This window comes from Leuciscus leuciscus (genome assembly GCF_965113295.1).
Source record: "Leuciscus leuciscus genome assembly, chromosome: 25".
Classification (NCBI taxonomy): Eukaryota; Metazoa; Chordata; class Actinopteri; order Cypriniformes; family Leuciscidae; genus Leuciscus; species Leuciscus leuciscus.
Genome location: NC_138724.1, coordinates 126,647 through 146,117, shown reverse-complemented (window position 1 = coordinate 146,117; position 19,471 = coordinate 126,647). Strand labels below are relative to the sequence as shown.

General features: G+C 34.4%; 1 protein-coding gene and 4 long non-coding RNA genes across 9 annotated transcripts in view; 1 reads left to right on the top strand and 4 right to left on the bottom strand.

Annotated features, from left to right (window-relative positions):
- LOC309490638 overlaps window positions 1-13,146 on the top strand; it is an 85,501-nt gene extending 72,355 nt beyond the window's left edge. Inside the window, exon 2 of one of the 2 annotated variants that reach the window (XR_014202798.1) lies at window positions 12,208-13,146. This is a non-coding gene — a long non-coding RNA (uncharacterized lncRNA). Of the gene's footprint in view, window positions 1-12,129 lie in introns of both variants that reach the window. The other variant, XR_014202799.1, reaches the window with a different exon arrangement.
- The window catches only part of LOC309490610, a 261,199-nt gene that overhangs the window by 222,281 nt on the left and 19,447 nt on the right, over window positions 1-19,471 (bottom strand). The window lies entirely within an intron of this gene.
- The window catches only part of LOC309490634, a 245,127-nt gene that overhangs the window by 218,783 nt on the left and 6,873 nt on the right, over window positions 1-19,471 (bottom strand). The window lies entirely within an intron of this gene.
- On the bottom strand, window positions 4,569-7,603 carry LOC309490944. 4 transcript variants are annotated; one of them, XR_014202891.1, is made up of 8 exons: window positions 7,581-7,603; window positions 7,413-7,492; window positions 7,274-7,327; window positions 6,697-6,783; window positions 5,700-5,738; window positions 5,485-5,545; window positions 5,022-5,324; window positions 4,569-4,914 (listed from the first exon to the last, which is right to left on the bottom strand). It is a non-coding gene; the product is annotated as an uncharacterized lncRNA (long non-coding RNA). The 4 variants fall into 4 exon arrangements; XR_014202893.1 differs by lacking the exon at window positions 7,581-7,603 and having other exon boundaries at window positions 5,022-5,140; window positions 5,227-5,324; window positions 7,413-7,531; XR_014202894.1 differs by lacking the exon at window positions 7,581-7,603 and having other exon boundaries at window positions 5,022-5,140; window positions 5,231-5,324; window positions 7,413-7,529.
- Window positions 9,772-11,195, bottom strand: LOC309490933 (zinc finger and SCAN domain-containing protein 29-like; the record flags this gene model as incomplete). Its single annotated transcript, XM_082160266.1, has 3 exons — window positions 10,442-11,195; window positions 10,112-10,243; window positions 9,772-9,890 (listed from the first exon to the last, which is right to left on the bottom strand). The coding sequence occupies exons 1-3, from the start codon at window positions 10,797-10,799 to the stop codon at window positions 9,772-9,774; spliced, it is 609 nt and encodes a 202-aa protein (XP_082016392.1). The 5' UTR covers window positions 10,800-11,195.

The following is a 19,471-nucleotide window of genomic DNA, read 5'->3' as shown; positions in this document are numbered from 1 at the left end:
AAGAAAGATTAGGTATAAAGAAAGAAAGAAAGAAAGAAAGAAAGAAAGAAAGAAAGAAAGAAAGAAAGAAGCAAGATTAGTAAGAAAGAAAGAAAAGTAAGGAAGAAAAAAAGAAAAATTAGTTAGAACGAAAGAAGAAAGAAAAAAAGAAAGATTAGTTAGAAAGAAAGAAAAGAAAGTAAGAAAGAAAGAAAAAAGAAAGATTAGTTAGAAAGAAAGAAAAGAAAAGTAAGCAAGAAAGAAAAGAAAGATTAGTTAGAAAGAAAGAAAAAGAAAAAAGAAAGATTAGCTAGAAAGAGAGAAGAAAGATTGGCTAGAAAGAAAGAAAGAAAAAAAGAAAGATAGTTAGAAAGAAAGAAAAAATAAAGATTTGTTAGAAAGGAAAGAAAGATTAGTTAGAAAGAAAGATAGAAAGAAAGAAAGAAAGATGGATTAGTTAGAAAGAAAGATTAGATAGAAAGATAGATTAGTTAGAAAGAAAGATAGATAGATTAGTTAGAATGAAAGAAAGATAGATTAGTTAGAAAGAAAGATTAGTTAGAATGAAAGAGATAGATTAGTTAGAAAGAAAGATAGATATGGCGCTTTTCCACTGCATGGTACGGCTCGGTTCGGCTCGGTACGGTTCGACTCGGCACGGAACGGTTCGGCTCGCTTCGCTTTTCCACTGCGTGGTACGACTCGGCTCGGTACGGCACGGTTCGGTTCGCTTTAGCTCGGTTGCTTTTCCACTGCAGTTTTGAACCGCTTTAAAGTGGGTGGGACTGATCGTTATAGTTGCCGCCTCTACTGCCATGACATCATCGTAAACGCGCCACATTTCAAACGCACAACACAGGAATGGAGCCTGTCGAGGGGATGGTGTTCTTGATTCTCGGCATGTGGATGTTTTTAACTGCAAGACGGAGAAATGTGTTTAAAATGAGGCTGATGGCAGCAAAACAAATTACTGCTAAAAAAACCAAAAGAGTCAGGGAACTCTTACAACGAAGCGAAGATGACGACATCACTCGGTTTGCCCGACGGCGCACGGGGGTACGCTAATCTTGTTTAGGGTCTCAATCGCTATATCGTCACAAAGCATATAATGAATTTAGCTGCCAATTTTATGTATTAAAATGTGTAATCTGTGTATTTCAGATGTATCATATTTCGCAAAGTCGCCGCCACAGACCATCTGTTTGGACATTTAACAGAGCTTCTGAGTGGTGGGATGTGATTGTTCCTGGTTTTACAAACACGCAGTGGTTGGAGAACTTTAGAATGTCGGAAGAAACGTTTATCCACTTGTGCAACAAACTGCGTCCTGCGATGGAGAGACGGGACACAAACTTCCGCGTGTGTGTACCTCTAAAGAAGAGAGTAGCTATTGCACTGTGGAAGCTTGCAACCGGCTCTGAGTACAGAAGTGTTGGACATCTTTTTGGAGCAAGCATTTCAACTGCGTGTCGGTGTGTTCAGGAGTTCTGTGCTGCAGCAGAGACGTTGTTGGTACCAGAACAAATTCGTTTTCCAGATCAGGAGAGGTTTAAAGAAATGGCTGCCTACGTTGAGAACAGATGGGGACTCCCACAGTGTATTGGTGCTATTGATGGATCACATATACCCATAATAGCACCACAAGACTATCACTGTGACTATTTCAACCGTAAAGGCTGGCACTCCATCATTCTTCAAGGTGTTGTGGATGGAAAGGGACTTTTCTGGAATGTTTTCACAGGTCTGCCTGGAAGCCTACATGATGCTCGGGTTTTGAGACTGTCCACACTGTGGGAGTTGGCAAGCCGTGGAAACCACATACCAGCTAGCACCAAAAACATTGCTGGGGTGAATGTTGGCTACTACATCCTTGGAGACTCTGCCTATCCCTTACAGAACTGGCTCTTAAAACCATTCATTGACACTGGACGGCTAACAGCGGAACAGCGGGTCTACAACGTGAAAATCTCCAGAGCACGTGTAGTGGTTGAAAATGCTTTTGGTAGATTAAAAGGAAGATGGCGTTGCCTTATGAAAAGAAATGACTGTGCGGTCGACCTTGTGAAATCTATGGTGCTGACATGCTGTGCTCTACATAACCTTTGTGAGAGTCATGGAGAGGCCTATGAGAGTGCATGGGATCCACCTACAGCAGCAGAGCCTGTGCTGGGACTGGCACAGCCTGTAGAGGAGGAGGGCAGGGATGTCCGTGAGGCTCTGATGCGTTACTTGAATAGTTGACTATGTCTGTTCTGTAAAGTGTGTTGTCAATAAACGTGTGTGCAGTATTTGAAGAAGTTTCCCTTGCATATTTATTAACCCATTTATTATAAATAAATATAATATTAATAATAAATAGCATCATTATAAATATTTAAGACCCCAGCTTTGATATTTGACCACTGTTTATGATAAATCTGCTTTGCAGTGACATTAAATTCTTAATTTATTCCAGGAGTGCAAAATTATTAATCTGTAACATTTGATATTTTGAATAGTAATCATCACTCATAATGCAGTCAATCATGTTTTCTCAGGTTTATTTGTGTTCATTTACATGCAATATACAGCATCCATCAGGGCTCTTATCCAATTGCGTGCATATTTGGAGAAATAATTATCACATGTTTTTTTTTATATTTTGTCATACAGAATAACATTTCTATTCATTTTATGTCAAAACACTATTTTAAACCGCGAGCGGAATATGATACATATACTCAATGGTGGTTTAAAGTGAGTTTTAAGTAAAAGTGTACTATTAATCTTTTAAATTGTGACATGTAGCTTGATGATACCTGTTGCTCTAATCCACCTGCTGCAAGACCTATTCTATACATACTTTAATTTGTTAAAAGAATTCACATAAGGTATATATATTTTTATTATATATATATATATTTTTTTTTTTTTATATATTTTTTTTAGATATATATATTGTTAAAAGAATTTACATAAGATATATATATTTTTTTATTTTTTTTTCTAACAAGACTTAAAATAATAGGTGGATTATTCATGTATAGTATCAAAGATATCTTCAGATTTAAAATGGAGCATGAACCCACTTGTGGCTACACTAGTTGTGGTTGTTATCCTAGTACATTCACATAATATTTGTATACATTTAATACATATATTTTTTATTTATGAGCTTATACATCTCAATATTAATAACAGTCTGATTAATTCTGAGTCTTGAACTGTAAACTCTTACTTGTAGACTTGGCTTTCTTAATATATGTTGGTTATGTCTCTATTCAGAATAGACTCTATTCAAGTGGGGCATACATGACACCCAAAATAAAAAGTTCACTGCTCATAAGTCACAGCAACCTTTTTATTTTATTATGTATGCCTCACTTGCCAAAATTGGAGCTGTCCAGTAAGGGGTTTTACAACAGGTTTGTATCATTATTTATCACTTACATGTATAATTAGCTATATTACATGCTCATGAAATATTAAAGCATCAAAAAGGAAAGTACAAGTAAATCACGTCTGACAAGTAAATTTTATTGAAGAAAAATGTAAAGAGATCAAACTTTAAACAAAGTGCAAATGTATGTACTGCAAAAAATGTATATAAATAAAGAAAATATAAAGACATATATATATATATATAAACACAAATAAAAAAAATTTACACCAAGCAAACTTTAAATGTTGTGCTAATGTATGTAGTGCAAAAAATATATATATACAAAAAATAAATAAGACATATATAAAAAAAATTTTAAGTAAAATATGTACACTAAGCAAACTTTAAACGTTGTGCACAAACTTATGTAGTATAAAAATTATTCACAGAAAAACAAGTAAAAAAAAAAAAAAAACTATTTCCGTGAAGTATGGACTTGGGAGGTTTTAGTCGGGCAGAGAGTTCTGTTCTTGTCGGCCACTCATCGCCTGTACAAGCATCCCCATGACGTTGAGGAAGGCTTGATTGAATGCAGCAGTTTGTGCATTTTCCTCCGTCCTTAAGGCCGCTTCCTGCTCCCTCGCTTGCCGGGCCTCATCGATTGCCATCTGCAAATGGCACTGCATGAAAATTGGGATTTCCGACCCCGTAAACGGCCGTAAATCTCCCTAATTTTCGGCAGTTAACGACAATTTACAGCATGTGAACGTCGCGTTCGTCTGTGCCGAATATTGTCGGAAACGAACCATGACGTATGCAGAGCGCTCGCGCCGGAGGTGTGAATGGCTCTAATTACCATATGAATAGCAGCTCCCGCCAGAGAAAGGCTTGAATTTCCTCACTCACTATTGGTTGAACCCACGTGGCTTAAACAAGAAAAATCACTCGTGATTGGTTGGCAGATCTGTTACTATTGGTCACCCTCGCTCATTATAAATTCAAAAAATTATAATATTCATATAAATAATAATATATAATTTTTTTTTTTATATTCATAAATTCAAAAAATTATAATATTTATATAAATTATGATATATAATTTTTTTTTTTATATTCATAATATGCTATTCTGTGGTATATTCATGTCATTGTTAACCTATGGAGTACACTATTATTACCATCAAGGACATGAATTTATAAAGGAAAGGAAAATTTGCCAGGGACATGCTGTTTATTCAAAGAAAGAGCTTTATTAGCACAAACACAAAACAATATACACCTATGTACAAAGCATAGATCATCTGCACACACAACAAATTGGAAGCTCAGTGTCTGTTTTCAGCTTCGGAGCTGTAGGTGACTAGCGGCGTTCTCTCTGAATTCGATCCACTTTGAAAACGTCTGTGGTGCGTTGCCCTGTATTTAGGAGTCGCCTCTAATCTCGACTGCAGCGTAGCACAGAGCTCTGTGAGCTCCTGGCTGGTGGTTGAACTTCATCGGACATCAGATCTATGGTGGCGCACTTCCAAATGCCCACGTCATCCTCACCTAGCACACCGTCTCGCTTCTAGCAGCTGTAAAAACAACCAATACAGACAATCAGTACTGTGATGCACTGTGTATGGACACAAAACATCTATTAATGCACGTGAAAAATAGTCACATTGACTAAAAATCGTACCCTCTTTCTTCTCGCTCGACTCCGAGCTGAACTCTTCACAGCTTCGGCCTGCAATGCCAGATCTGGTTGTTTGTACCTGAAGTTCCTGCGTACTGTCTCGTAGTACGTCTTACAGGCAGCTGGAAAACAATTAAATGAGAGTGATATGAATAAAAACAACGCAAGTCACAGTAAAATGAAACAAGGAGAAAATAGTAAAAGTTACTTACAATGTCGTCATGATCAGCGTCATGAAAATCTGGACTTGCAGACATAGCTCTGAGTAAATGTGAGGTTACGCCCTCGTTATGAGGCGAGGTTACTCTATGGAAACAAAATGTATGATTAAGATCGGTATCTATAACGGATCTATTTTCTTATACAAGAGAATTAAAGCATATTCTTTGAATCTTACCTTTAAAATGTTTGTAAGTTTTTATGAAAGTAAAAAAATAAAAGAATGTAAGATTATTTTATTTTTTACCTTGCTCCAGTTCGTAGCGCCCACAATTTGTCTCAGAGTTGTGAAGATGGCATACTGCTTCCTGTAAATTACAGGATTATTTACAATTATTAAACAAATAATAGCCATCACTCCCATGACCTCTTGCTTTATGATGAAATCATGAAAAACAGAATATTCTTACATTTCACAAGGCCTGACAAAATACAAAAGTGACCGATGAGATGAATACTTACTGGGTGTCAACAGGTCTTTGCTCAGAGGTGCGCTAGCATCTTAAGGGCGAAAAAAACAAAGATTATTCAAAAATTTACAATTATTGAAATCAGACAAAAAGGTACGAATTTCCACACTCTGCTCTTCTAAGCAAGACTGTCTGAAACATGTCATTAAGCCAATAAAATAAACTGTTACCAAACTTGATTCTCAAGCAGTAAGTAAAGACCAATTTATAGTTATGCGTCGACCTCCCGCTGTAGCTACAGAGTAGGCTGTGTACATAGCGTACCCTTTAGCACACCCTGACGTGCACCCCACCCAAAATGTAACAATGCGTCAATTTTACGTGGACAGAAGCGCTGTGATTGGTCTAGAACGCCTCCCTCGGGTTTCACAGGCTTCTTTCTGCATGTGTAATTGTGCGTCAACAGGGACAACAATGCAGAAGTATAAATGAAACAGTGTAGCCTATAGCGTAGAGGCTCGGGCTTCGGTCTGACGCAAAAGTATAAATCAGCCTTAAAGGATTAGTTCACCTCAAAATGAAAATTTCCTGATAATTTACTCACACTGAGTGACAAGATATCCATGTCTGTCTTTCCTCAGTGGAAAAGAAATTAAGTTTAAGGAAAACATTTCCATATTTTTAATGGCATATACTTTAATGGCAACCAAAGATCTCAATGTTCCAAGACGGTTCAAATGTCCGTCTCAATGCAGCTTCAGAGTCTCTACACAATCCCAGTCGAGAAATCAGGTTCTTATCTAGCAAAACCATCTGTCATTTTATAAAATTATATATACACATTTATGTATTTTTTAAACAATTGTTTGTCTTGTGCTAGTCTGCTGGCATTACAGACATTTGAACCTTCTTTGAACATTGGGATTGTTGGTTGCCATTAAAGTCCAATCTCTGTAGAAAAATACTGAAATGTTATTCCTCAAAACTAAATTTATTTTCCACTGAAAAAAGAAATAAAGGTTGGGGCAACAGATAAAGTGAATACTCACTGGAAATTTCCTTGCGCTGAAATCTGGCTGCACATTTCTCCGGGTCAGAGAAGGCTTCCACAAGACATTCAAAGTTTGACTTAGAGTCTGAAACACATGAGTCAGCCAGTAAGTACGGTCATGTTGCCTATACTAAATTAATAATGAAATACTGGAGTCATTACTACGCTTAATTAAGAGTGAGAAGAACCTACTCATCTTGAATGGACCAAAAAAAGCGAATGTTTTAGTTTCATCTTTCCATAGAACGTTTGTAAAAGTAACTGACACTACTGGAACTTCAAACGGGCAGAGGGACGACCAGACTCTGACCATAGAACGCTGCCCGTTTGAAGGTCCAGTAGTGTCAGTTACTTTTACAAACGTTCTATGGAAAGATGAAACTAAAACATTCGCTTTTTTTGGTCCATTCAAGATGAGTAGGTTCTTCTCACTCTTAATTAAGCGGCTTAAATAACTCTGACCAGCACTGTATATATTTAAAATAGATTATTCACAAGCAGTAAAAAACTACTTGTCTTGAATGGAGTGTGACTTTGTGCAGAGCAATGTTTTGTGCAGGGGGAAAAGTACTTACCAGGAGTGGACATTTCACTGCCAGGACGCTCCACTTGGCTAGACATGGCACAATCTTTATTAGATAAAACACATGAATAAGCCTGTGACTTATGTTGTACACAACACAATATTATGTTTAAGTTGTCATCAGTACTCACCAGTATTGTGCAACATGCTGGTGTCCTCAATGGGCTGCAGCTTCCTTCGTACATTATTGAAGGGGGTATATATCTTGACGCTTATACAGAGGTAACGTAAAATAAAATATATAAAGTTAAAGAATTTAATTTTTAAACTGCAATAATAAATTAAGAGAAAACGATTACCCCTGATATTCTCATCCGAATCCAATTCATGGGTTTCATCCGGTCCCTTTCCACAGGTGTATAAAATCAAGCACCTAGATTATGAATGCAGACTGCATTGTGCTTGATTAATACACCTGTGGAAAGGGACCGGATGAAATCCATGAATAATACTGCAAAATAAAAATAAAATCAATCATTTGTATAAAATTTCAGGCCCAATTTGTATCAACCGATTTTATATTTCAAATGTATAAAATATCTGAGAATGAGAATACCATTAACCATTTCTAACAGAACCCTCCGAATTTTTTTTTTTTTTTTAGTGTGCTTCCTCGTAACGTTAACTTTAGATCTAATCACCTCATCGTCCTTCTCCTCTGCCTGGTAACGTTGTTACGTTAGGTGTCACATTCACGACGCACATTTATAAATTAGACAATTCACCTTTAAACCCACCTTGCATGATTGTGAACCCCGTAGCAAGCTGCTATATGGACAAGCTAACTTAGTTAGCAAAGAGCTAAGTTAGCCAGTCAGACTCAGAACTCTATGCCATGCTGCTATCGGTTTACGTGCAGTTTAGTATCCCAAATTGACATATTCTCTCGTGTACAGCTAAAATAACATGGAAACTGAACATGAACCATGAGCAGCAAGCTAACTTTAAAAAAAAAAAAAGCGCCAAAAGCTAACGAGAAGTTGTTTACACAGAGAGTGCGCGCGCGCGACCGGCTCTCTCTCTCTCTCTGGTCGTTCTTTTAGTTAAAACATGCGCCCTGTCACAAACGCAGCCGTTCATCTACATTACTCACCGATCAAATAAGACTTTGGCGGGACAAAAATTCACTTTGGCAGGCGCTAAAACAAGTTCAATGCAGGAAAATTCATGCGTGAGTTTCCATTAGACTCGCACGGTAGCCAGGCAAATGGCGAGCTCAGCTGTTGTTGACGCTGTGTGTGCTTCAAGATTATGACGCAAGTGCTAAGATTCCGATTGGCCAAGAGAAAAAGTGCTAAGATTCCGATTGGCCCAGAGAAATGTAAATTATAAGATTTATCCAATAATGTTTCGCAATTCTAGCCTGCATGGCAGTTTACTGTGAGAAACAATACAGAAAATACAGGAATATATAATTGTTTGTGTTTTGTTAGCTTAAGTTTCAGTGTGGATTGTTTGTGTAACCTTTAGACATTAATGAAGATAATTTAATATTTTGTCTAAATCATGCAGAAAACCATCTATCTTTGGATAAAAGCGTCTGACAAATGGATAAATGTAAAATAATATATATTGCCACTGTACACTGTAAGTCCAGATGTTCCTTCATGAACAACAGCCTTTTAAAGTGGATTTTAATGTGGTTATTCAATTTGTCCCATTTTGTCTGTTTAATAATACTGCTATCACAAAAAGGGCAGTGAAAATTTCTGCAACATGTTGTGCATTGCTCCAAAAGTGGTAGCGCTATTCAAACTCCACTGGCTACCTATCACATTCAGGATTGATTTGAAAATTTTACTATTTGTGTATAAAGCTCTTAACAAACCGGCCCCCCAATATCTGACCAATCTCCTCTGCCCGTACACTCCATCTCGTACTTTGAGATCCAGTGATCACTGTCTTCTTATCATGCCCAGATCCAGACTTAAAAAACGAGGCGACTGCACTTTTGCGACTGCAGGCCCAAAACTTTGGAACAGTCTACCCCTCTATATCAGACTAGCTCCCTCAATTTCCATCTTCAAAACATCCTTGAAAACTTATTTATTTTCTCTTGCTTTTAATACCCCTTGACTATGATACAACTATTGGCTTTTTTTTTTTTTTTTTTTTTTTTATTGTCCTGTTTCTGCCCTGCATTTTATCTATTGCCCTGTACAGCACTTTGGTCAGCCTTGGCTGTTTTTAATTGTGCGTTATAAATAAATATTGTATTGTATTGTATTTTTTTAGAATTAAGTTAATACCTTTTAGTCACCTGGGATAAAACTCCCCCTGCTACCCTCATTTGCATTTGTAAAGCTCACAGCAGTCTCATTTACATGTTAAAGCATTAGAGGGAGGGGGGTCACGGGGCAAGCAAGTCCCACGTCAATTTCCGACAATTTCCAACAGTTTGCAGTGTTGCCTGTAAATTGCCGTTTGCAGTCGTAAACCTGAACTTCCACGACAATCTACAGCGCCGGTAACTGTCGAAAATCCCACTTTTCATGCAGTGTGGAGCTCCCTCTGTGCCCGGTTCAGTTCCTGCTGTTGAATATCAGCCACCTGCATCTCTCTTAAAACAGCAAGATGCTCCTGATGGTGCATGCTCCGTTTCCTCTTGCCTGGACACAAAGAAAGAAAAATTATAAATGTGAATTTATCACATTTGTGAACTAATCACAAAAGTTACAGTAGCTAGCAATAATGTATTTATGGTGAGCAACAGGATTTCATGATACATCCAATTTTAGTGCAGGCATTCAAATCGACATAATAAAATGATTGGGTAAGCTTAGTAAAAATATATGATTTGTAACAGTAAGTGTTTAGTCATATTTCATACCTGGTACCAAACGCTCTGGTGTCCTGCTGGAGGTTGCTGGTGTAGACGGTCGTGCTGGTGGCGACGCTGCTATCACCGTTGAGGCATCACTGCACGGAGAAAGTGCTAACGAGTCAATCGTAGACAGTGCATCTGAAACAAAAAGTTTGTACAATGTTTGTAATGCACAAATAACTGCAACACAAATCAAACTAGCAACAATAACAAATCCAGAACATTTAAATAATAATTAAATAGGCATAGATGTAAAAAACAAAATAAAGCTTTACGATATAGATGGTCAATAAAGTGAAACTTTCAAACTTGAAACATTAACATAACACAACGTACCATCCTCGATTGTGTTGTCCAACAACGAGGTGGCCGAGTCCAGGGCACCCTCTCTCCCATTGCTCGCAGGTCGACTTCCGTAGATCGCGTCCATTTGGTCAAACCACTTCCACGTTCTTCTGTTTGCACCACTCCGGCCGTTGTGATCCTTTATCGTTCTGTAGTCACTTTTAAGTTTTTTTAATTTGTCCCTACACTGTTTGTAGGTCCGGTGGTAGCCGTGTGCGGCTAAGAGCTGAGCTACTTCTTGGAACACTTTTTCATTCCGTGTCGCCCCATCCAGCTCTCGCTGGATCCGCTCCTCGCCAACCAAGGAGAGGAACGTCTGCACCTCGTCCACTGACCACGATTCAGCCATTTCTTTTTTAAAAATTGTTTTACTTCTTTTTTCAAGTAGATACTTTAGAAACAGGTGCTACAGCGTTGGCTGTTGTCTACTGGCTATTTAAATCTAGCGGGTTTAGTGTCTCGTGTCGCAAATGCAATGACGCTGGTAGTGACGATTCTGGCCGACCAATCAGTGATCTGCAGTGTTTTCACGTCACATTTTAGTATCGGTACGGTACGCTTGGAACCTCAACAGAGCTGGTACCATTTAAAGCGAGCCGAAGTGAGCCGTACCGTACCGTACCATGCAGTGGAAAAGCGCCATAAGTGAGCCGTACTGAACCGAGCCGTACCGTACCATGCAGTGGAAAAGCGCCAAAGCGTGCCGTACCGAACCGAGCCGTACCGTACCATGCAGTGGAAAAGCGCCAATAGATTAGTTAGAATGAAAGATGGATAGATTAGTTAGAAAGAAAGATAGATAGATTAGTAAGAATGAAAGAAAGATAGATTAGTTAGAAAGAAAGATAGATAGATTAGTTAGAATGAAAGATAGATAGATTAGTTAGAAAGAAAGATAGATAGATTAGTTAGAATGAAAGATAGATAAATTAGTTAGAAAGAAAGAAAGATAGATAGATTAGTAAGAATGAAAGAAAGATAGATTAGTTAGAAAGAAAGATAGATAGATTAGTTAGAATGAAAGATAGATAGATTAGTTAGAAAGAAAGATAGATAGATTAGTTAGAATGAAAGATAGATAAATTAGTTAGAAAGAAAGAAAGATAGATAGATTAGTAAGAATGAAAGAAAGATAGATTACTTAGAAAGAAAGATAGATTAGCTAGAATGAAAGAAAGATAGATTAGTTAGAATGAAAGAAAAAAAATAGATTAGTTAGAATGAAAGAAAGAAAGATATATTAGTTAGAATGAAAGAAAGAAAGATATATTAGTTAGAAAGAAAGATGGATTAGTTCGTTAAAAAGAAAGAAAGATGGATTATTTAGTTAAAAAGAAAGATAGATTAGTTTGAATGAAAGATAGATAGATTAGTTAGAAAGAAAGAAATATAGATAGATTAGTAAGAATGAAAGAAAGATAGATTACTTAGAAAGAAAGATAGATTATCTAGAATGAAAGAAAGAAAGATAGATTAGTTAGAATGAAAGAAAGAAAGATAGATTAGTTAGAATGAAAGAAAGAAAGATATATTAGTTAGAATGAAAGAAAGAAAGATATATTAGTTAGAATGAAAGAAAGAAATATATTTTAGTTAGAAAGAAAGATGGATTAATTCGTTAAAAAGAAAGAAAGATGGATTATTTAGTTAAAAAGATAGATAGATAGATAGATAGATAGAAAAGGTTTGAAGATAGATAGATAGATAGATAGATAGAAAAGGTTTGAAGATAGATAGATAGATAGATAGATAGATAGAAAAGGTTTGAAGATAGATAGATAGATAGATAGAAAAGGTTTGAAGATAGATAGATAGATAGATAGATAGATAGATAGATAGATAGAAAAGGTTTGAAGATAGATAGATAGATAGATAGATAGATAGATAGATAGAAAAGGTTTGAAGATAGATAGATAGATAGATAGATAGATAGATAGATAGATAGATAGATAGATAGAAAAGGTTTGAAGATAGATAGATAGATAGATAGATAGAAAAGGTTTGAAGATAGATAGATAGATAGATAGATAGATAGATAGATAGATAGATAGATAGATTTAGAATGGTAGTTTAATTGAGTCTAGGGCTTCAGAGAATTTAGATTTGAGATTTTGGTTTGTGCACTAATGGGCCACCGTAGTCTTGGCTCAATTTGAGCAGTCTGCAATGAAAGTCTATGGGATTTTTATGATTTTTAATATTAATTTTTAAGAAAACCGTAACTCAAACCAGTCTGAAAAGATATAGCACACCAAGTCAGAACAGTATGAAGGTCTGACCCGAGTTTGGAGTATGTAGCTTGAACGGTCTAGGAGGAGTTAGTGTCCCAAAATTTGCGGTCAGAAAAAGAAGAAGAATAATAACTAGAAAAAAAAGTTTGTTGAGACAAACTTTAAGTTGGCTTGAGAAAGCCGGACCAGAGAGTTTGAAGAAGTTTAAAGTAGTTAGAAGTTTAAAGTAGTTAGAAATTTGAAGTAGTTTGAAGTTTAAAGTAGTTTAAATTTTGATTGATAAATTAGTTAGAAAGAAAGAATAGTTAGAAAGAAAGAAAGAAAGAAAGAAAGAAAGAAAGAAAGAAAGAAAGAAAGAAAGATTAGGTAGAAAGATTAGGTAGAAAGAAAGAATGAAAGAAAAAATAAAGAAAGATTAGGTAGAAAGAAAGAAAGAAAGATTAGGTAGAAAGAAAGAAAGAAAGATTAGGCAGAAAGAAAGAAAGATTAGGTAGAAAGAACAAGAAAGAAAGAAAGAAAGAAAGAAAGAAAGAAAGAAAGAAAGAAAGAAAAAGATTAGGTAGAAAGAAAGAAAGAAAGAAAGAAAGATTAGGTAGAAAGAAAGAAAGAAAGAAAGAAAGATTAGGTAGAAAGATTAGGTAGAAAGAAAGAAAGAAAGAAAGAAAGAAAGAAAGAAAGAAAGAAAGAAAGAAAGAAAGAAAGAAAGAAAGAAAGAAAAAGATTAGGTAGAAAGAAAGAATGAAAGAAAAAAGAAAGAAAGAAAGAAAGAAAGATTAGGTAGAAAGAAAGAAAGATAAGTTAGAAAGAAAGAAAGAAAAGTAAGCAAGAAAGAAAAGAAAGATTAGTTAGAAAGAAAGAAAAAGAAAAAAGAAAGATTAGCTAGAAAGAAAGAAGAAAGATTGGCTAGAAAGAAAGAAAGAAAAAAGAAAGAAAGATTAGTTAGAAAGAAAGAAAAAAAAGATTTGTTAGAAAGGAAAGAAAGATTAGTTAGAAAGATTAGATAGAAAGATAAGTTAGAAAGAAAGATTAGTTAGAAAAAGAAAGAAAGAAAAAAGAAAGAAAGAAAGATTAGTTAGAAAGAAAGATAGATTGATTAGTTAGAAAGAAAGAAGAAATATTAGTTAGAAAGAAAGAATGAATGAATGGTGGATTAGTTAGATAGAAAGAAAGAAAGAAAGAAAGAAAGAAAGAAAGAAAGAAAGACTAATTAGTTAGAAAGAAAGAAAAAAAGAAAGAAAGAAAGAAAGATGGATTAGTTAGAAAGAAAGATAGAAAGATAGATTAGTTAGAAAGAAAGATAGATAGATTAGTTAGAAAGAAAGAAAGATAGATTGGTTAGAATGAAAGAAAGAAAAATATATTAGTTAGAAAGAAAGATGGATTAGTTCGTTAAAAAGAAAGAAAGATGGATTATTTAGTTAAAAAGAAAGATAGATTAGTTAGTTAAAAAGATAGATAGATAGATTGATAGACAAATAAAAAAGGTTTGAAGTTAGATAGATAGATAGATAGATAGATAGATTGATAAGTTCAAAATATAGATTTAGCCAAATATAGTTTACCATGATTTACCATAGTTTACCATGATTTACTATAGTATACCATGATTTACCATGTTCAAGTATGATTTACTGATTCAAGCATGATTTACCATAGTTTACCATGATTTACCATAGTTTACCATGATTTACCACGATTTACCATAGTTTACCATAGTTTACCATAATTTACTATAGTATACCATGATTTACCATGTTCAAGTATGATTTACTGATTCTAGCATGATTTGTCATAGATTACCATGATTTACCATAATTTACCATGATTTACCACGATTTACCATAATTTACCATGATTTTCTATAGTATACAGCGATTTACCATGTTCAAGTATGATTTACTGATTCTAGCATGATTTAGCATAGTTTACCATGATTTACCACGATTTACCATAGTTTACCATGATTTACTATAGTATACCATGATTTACCATGTTCAAGTATGATTTATTGATTCTAGCATGATTTACCATAGTTTACCATGATTTACCACGATTTACCATAGTTTACCATGATTTACTATAGTATACCATGATTTACCATGTTCAAGTATAATTTACTGATTCTAGCATGATTTACCATAGTTTACCATGATTTACTACGATATACCATAGTTTACCATGATTTACTATAGTATACCATGATTTACCATGTTCAAGTATGATTTACTGATTCTAGCATGATTAACCATAGTTTACCATGATTTACCATAGTTTACCATTATGTACCACGATTTACCATAGTTTACCATGATTTACTATAGTATACCATGATTTACCATGTTCAAGTATGATTTACTGATTCTAGCATGATTTATCATAGTTTACCATGATTTACCATAGTTTACCATGATTTACCACGATTTACCACGATTTACCATAGTTTACCATGATTTACTATAGTATACCATGATTTACCATGTTCAAGTATGATTTACTGATTCTAGCATGATTTATCATAGATTACCATGATTTACCATAGTTTACCATGATTTACCACGATTTACCATAGTTTACCATGATTTACTATAGTATACCACGATTTACCATGTTCAAGTATGATTTACTGATTCTAGCATGATTTATCATAGTTTACCATGATTTTACCATAGTTTACCATGATTTACCACGTTTTACCATAGTTTACCATGATTTACTATAGTATACCACGATTTACCATGTTCAAGTATGATTTACTGATTCTAGCATGATTTAGCATAGTTTACCATGATTTACCATGATTTACCATAGTTTACCATGATTTACTATAGTATACCATGATTTACCATGTTCAAGTATGATTTACTGATTCTAGCATGATTTATCATAGATTACCATGATTTACCATAGTTTACCATGATTTACCACGATTTACCATAGTTTACCATGATTTATTATAGTATACCACGATTTACCATGTTCAAGTATGATTTACTGATTCTAGCATGATTTATCATAGTTTACCATGATTTTACCATAGTTTACCATGATTTACCACGTTTTACCATAGTTTACCATGATTTACTATAGTATACCATGATTTACCATGTTCAAGTATGATTTACTGATTCTAGCATGATTTATCATAGTTTACCATGATTTACCATAGTTTACCATGATTTACCACGATTTACCATAGTTTACCATGATTTACTATAGTATACCATGATTTACCATGTTCAAGTATGATTTACTGATTCTAGCATGATTTACCATAGTTTACCATGATTTACCATAGTTTACCATTATTTACCACGATTTACCATAGTTTACCATGATTTACTATAGTATACCATGATTTACCATGTTCAAGTATGATTTACTGATTCTAGCATGATTTATCATAGTTTACCATGATTTACCATAGTTTACCATGATTTACCACGATTTAATATAGTTTACTATGATTTACTATAGTATACCATGATTTACCATGTTCAAGTATGATTTACTGATTGTAGCATAGATAGATAAGGTTTGAAGATAGATAGATAGATAGATAAATAGATAGATAGATAAATAGATAGATAGAAAAGGTTTGAAGATAGATAGATAGATGGATAGATAGATAGATAGATAGATAGATAGATAGATAGATAGATAGATAGATAGATAGATAGAAAAGGTTTGAAGATAGATAGATAGATAGATAGATAGATAGAAAAGGTTTGAAGATAGATAGATAGATAGATAGATAGATAGATAGATAGATAGATAGAAAAGGTTTGAAGATAGATAGATAGATAGATAGATAGATAGATAGAAAAGGTTTGAAGATAGATAGATAGATAGATAGAAAGGTTTGAAGATAGATAGATAGATAGATAGATAGATAGATAGATAGGTTTGAAGATAGATAGATAGATAGATAGATAGATAGATAGATAGATAGATTAGTTATTAGTTAGAAAGAACATAGATAGCTTAAAGGGATACTTCACCTCTGGAAAGATGAATGTGTATTTAAAATAGGTCATTTATGTAGAAGAAATGTGAAATTATTTTTGAATTTGGAGCTTTCTAGACTGAGAAAAGCCAGAAAATGTATTTTTGGCTTATGTGGATGAAAGACAACAACTCCCAGAATGCACTTGCTTCGCTGCCCTAGGAGGCCACTCCCAAGCCGCGCCTACCAGTTAGAGAGCGCAGTTGAAAACAACAAGGCTACTAGTGAGACTCTGACGCATATGAATCACTCATCCGTCCATAAGGCTAGCTACCACCGGAGCTTGAAATTCATTTCACACAAAATGTCTAACGTTAGTTAGTTGGCGAACTCATTAATGAATTACTCCTCATTTGTATTTCTTTCGAAGTGGTGAATTATTGCATGGTTACGTTACCGGGATGTTCAGTCAGATGCGGTGCGAAACTAGGATGGTTCACAACACAAACGTCCGTGTCCTCGTCTGATTCAGAGATTTCGTCCAGGAGAAATTGGCATCGTTTAAATGCTTTGCAGCAGACGGACTCTATCTCTGTGTTCGTAGCGGTTCGTAGTTGCATAGTGAGATCACCGGCGCCACCAGTCCGCCCCCAGCTCGAGCCAGTCTGGGCTTCTCGTCCGCGACAGGCAGGTCTTCTGCCTCGGCTGCTCTTCGCTATGTGGCTTGTAAAGGTAGCCACAAACACCTGATTCGAGCATCAGACTTCCGAAATCCTCTTCTTCTACATCATATTGAGTAACGTTACCCTCCGCTATTGTCATATCTTCACAGCTTGCTCCACAGTGCCTGTTAGCTTAGCTTCCAAACAAGATGGAGGATATTGCTTTTAGTTTCAGAAAGTGAAGTCCCACCCACTGATCTGTAATAGGCCTGTAGCGTGAGCGGGTCCCGCCCCCTGGAATAATGAGGAGCTAGTGTTTGTAGTCTCTACACTTTTCAATGAAATGTGACTTCCTGCTTATTATGACGCAAAATGATGATTTTTACGTCATAATAAGCAGGAAGTAAAACACTTAAATCCTTATTTCTCCCATCTCAGGGAAAAATTAATGAAAAATCCACGTTTATTATAATATATGACTGGGTTTCTAACAATACAAAGCTTAATGCAAATGGGTGAAGTGTCCCTTTAAAGCTTAATTGAGTATCAATGGCTTCTAGCAGTTTACATTAAACATAGTTCAAACAGACATGGACTTTTGGTCAATGAAAGTCTATGGGATTTTTATGATTTTTAATATTAATTTTTAAGAAAACCATAACTCAAATCAGTCTGAAAAGATATAGCACACCAAATCAGAACAAGTATGAAGGTCTGACCCGAGTTTGGAGTATGTAGCTTGAACGGTCTAGGAGGAGTTAGTGTCTAAAAATTTGCGGTCAGAAAAATAAGAAGAAGAAGAAGAAGAAGAAGAAGAAGAATAAGTTTAAATAGGATTTCAGTAAGTTGGCTTTCTCAAGCCAACTTAATAAGTTTAAATAGGATTTCAGTAAGTTGGCTTTCTCAAGCCAACTTAATAAGTTTAAATAGGATTTCAGTAAGTTGGCTTTCTCAAGCCAACTTAATAATAATAATAAGTTTAAATAAGATTTCAGTAAGTTGGCTTTCTCAAGCCAACTTAATAATAACTAGAAAAAAAAGTTTGTTGAGACAAACTTTAAGTTGGCTTGAGAAAGCCGGACCAGAGAGTTTGAAGAAGTTTAAAGTAGTTAGAAGTTTAAAGTAGTTAGACGTTTGAAGTAGTTAGAAGTTTGAAGTAGTTTTAAGTTTAAAGTAGTTTAAATTTTGATTGATAAAATAGTTAGAAAGAAAGAAAAAAGATGAGTTAGAAATAAAAAAGAAAGATTAGTTAGAAAGAAAGAAAGAAAGAAAGAAAGAAAGAAAGATTAGTTAGAAAGAAAGAAAGAAAGAAAGAAAGATTAGTTAGAAAGAAAGAAAGAAAGAAAGAAAGAAAGAAAGAAAGAAAGAAAAAGATTAGTTAGAAAGAAAGAAAGATAGATTAGTTAGTTAAAAAGAAAGATAGATTAGTTAGTTAAAAAGAAAGATAGATTAGTTAGTTAAAAAGAAAGATTGATTAGTTATAAATAAATAAAGAAAGAAAGAAAGAAAGAAAGAAAGAAAGAATGGTGGATTAGTTAGTTAGAAATAAAGACAGAGTAGTTGGAAAGAAAGACAGATTAGTTGGAAAGAAAGAAAGAAGGAAAGAAAGAAAAGTTTGAAAGAAATATTAGTTAGAAAGAAAGAAAGAAAGAAAGATTAGTTAGAAAGAAAGAAAGAAAGAAAGAAAGATTAGTTAGAAAGAAAGAAAGAACGAAAGAAAGAAAGAGAAAGAGAAAGAAAGAAAGATTAGTAAGAAAGAAAGAAAGAAAGAAAGATAGAAAGAAAGATAGAAAAAGAAAGAAAGAAAGAAAGATTAGTTAGAAAGAAAGAAAGATAGATTAGTTAGAAAGAAAGAAAGAAAGAAAGATTGATTAGTTAGAAAGAAAGAAAGAAAGAAAGAAAGAAAGATTGATTAGTTAGAAAGAAAGAAAGAAAGAAAGAAAGAAAGAAAGAAAGAAAGAAAAAAAGAAAAAAAAGAAAGAAAGAAAGATTAGTTAGAAAGAAAGAAAAAGATTATGTAGAAAGAAAGAAAGATAGATTAGTTAGAAAGAAAGAAAGAAAGAAAAAAAGAAAGAAAAAGAAAGAAAGAAAGAAAGAAAGATTAGTTAGAAAGAAAGAAAAAGATTATGTAAAAAGAAAGAAAGATAGATTAGTTAGAAAGAAAGAAAGAAAGAAAGAAAGAAAG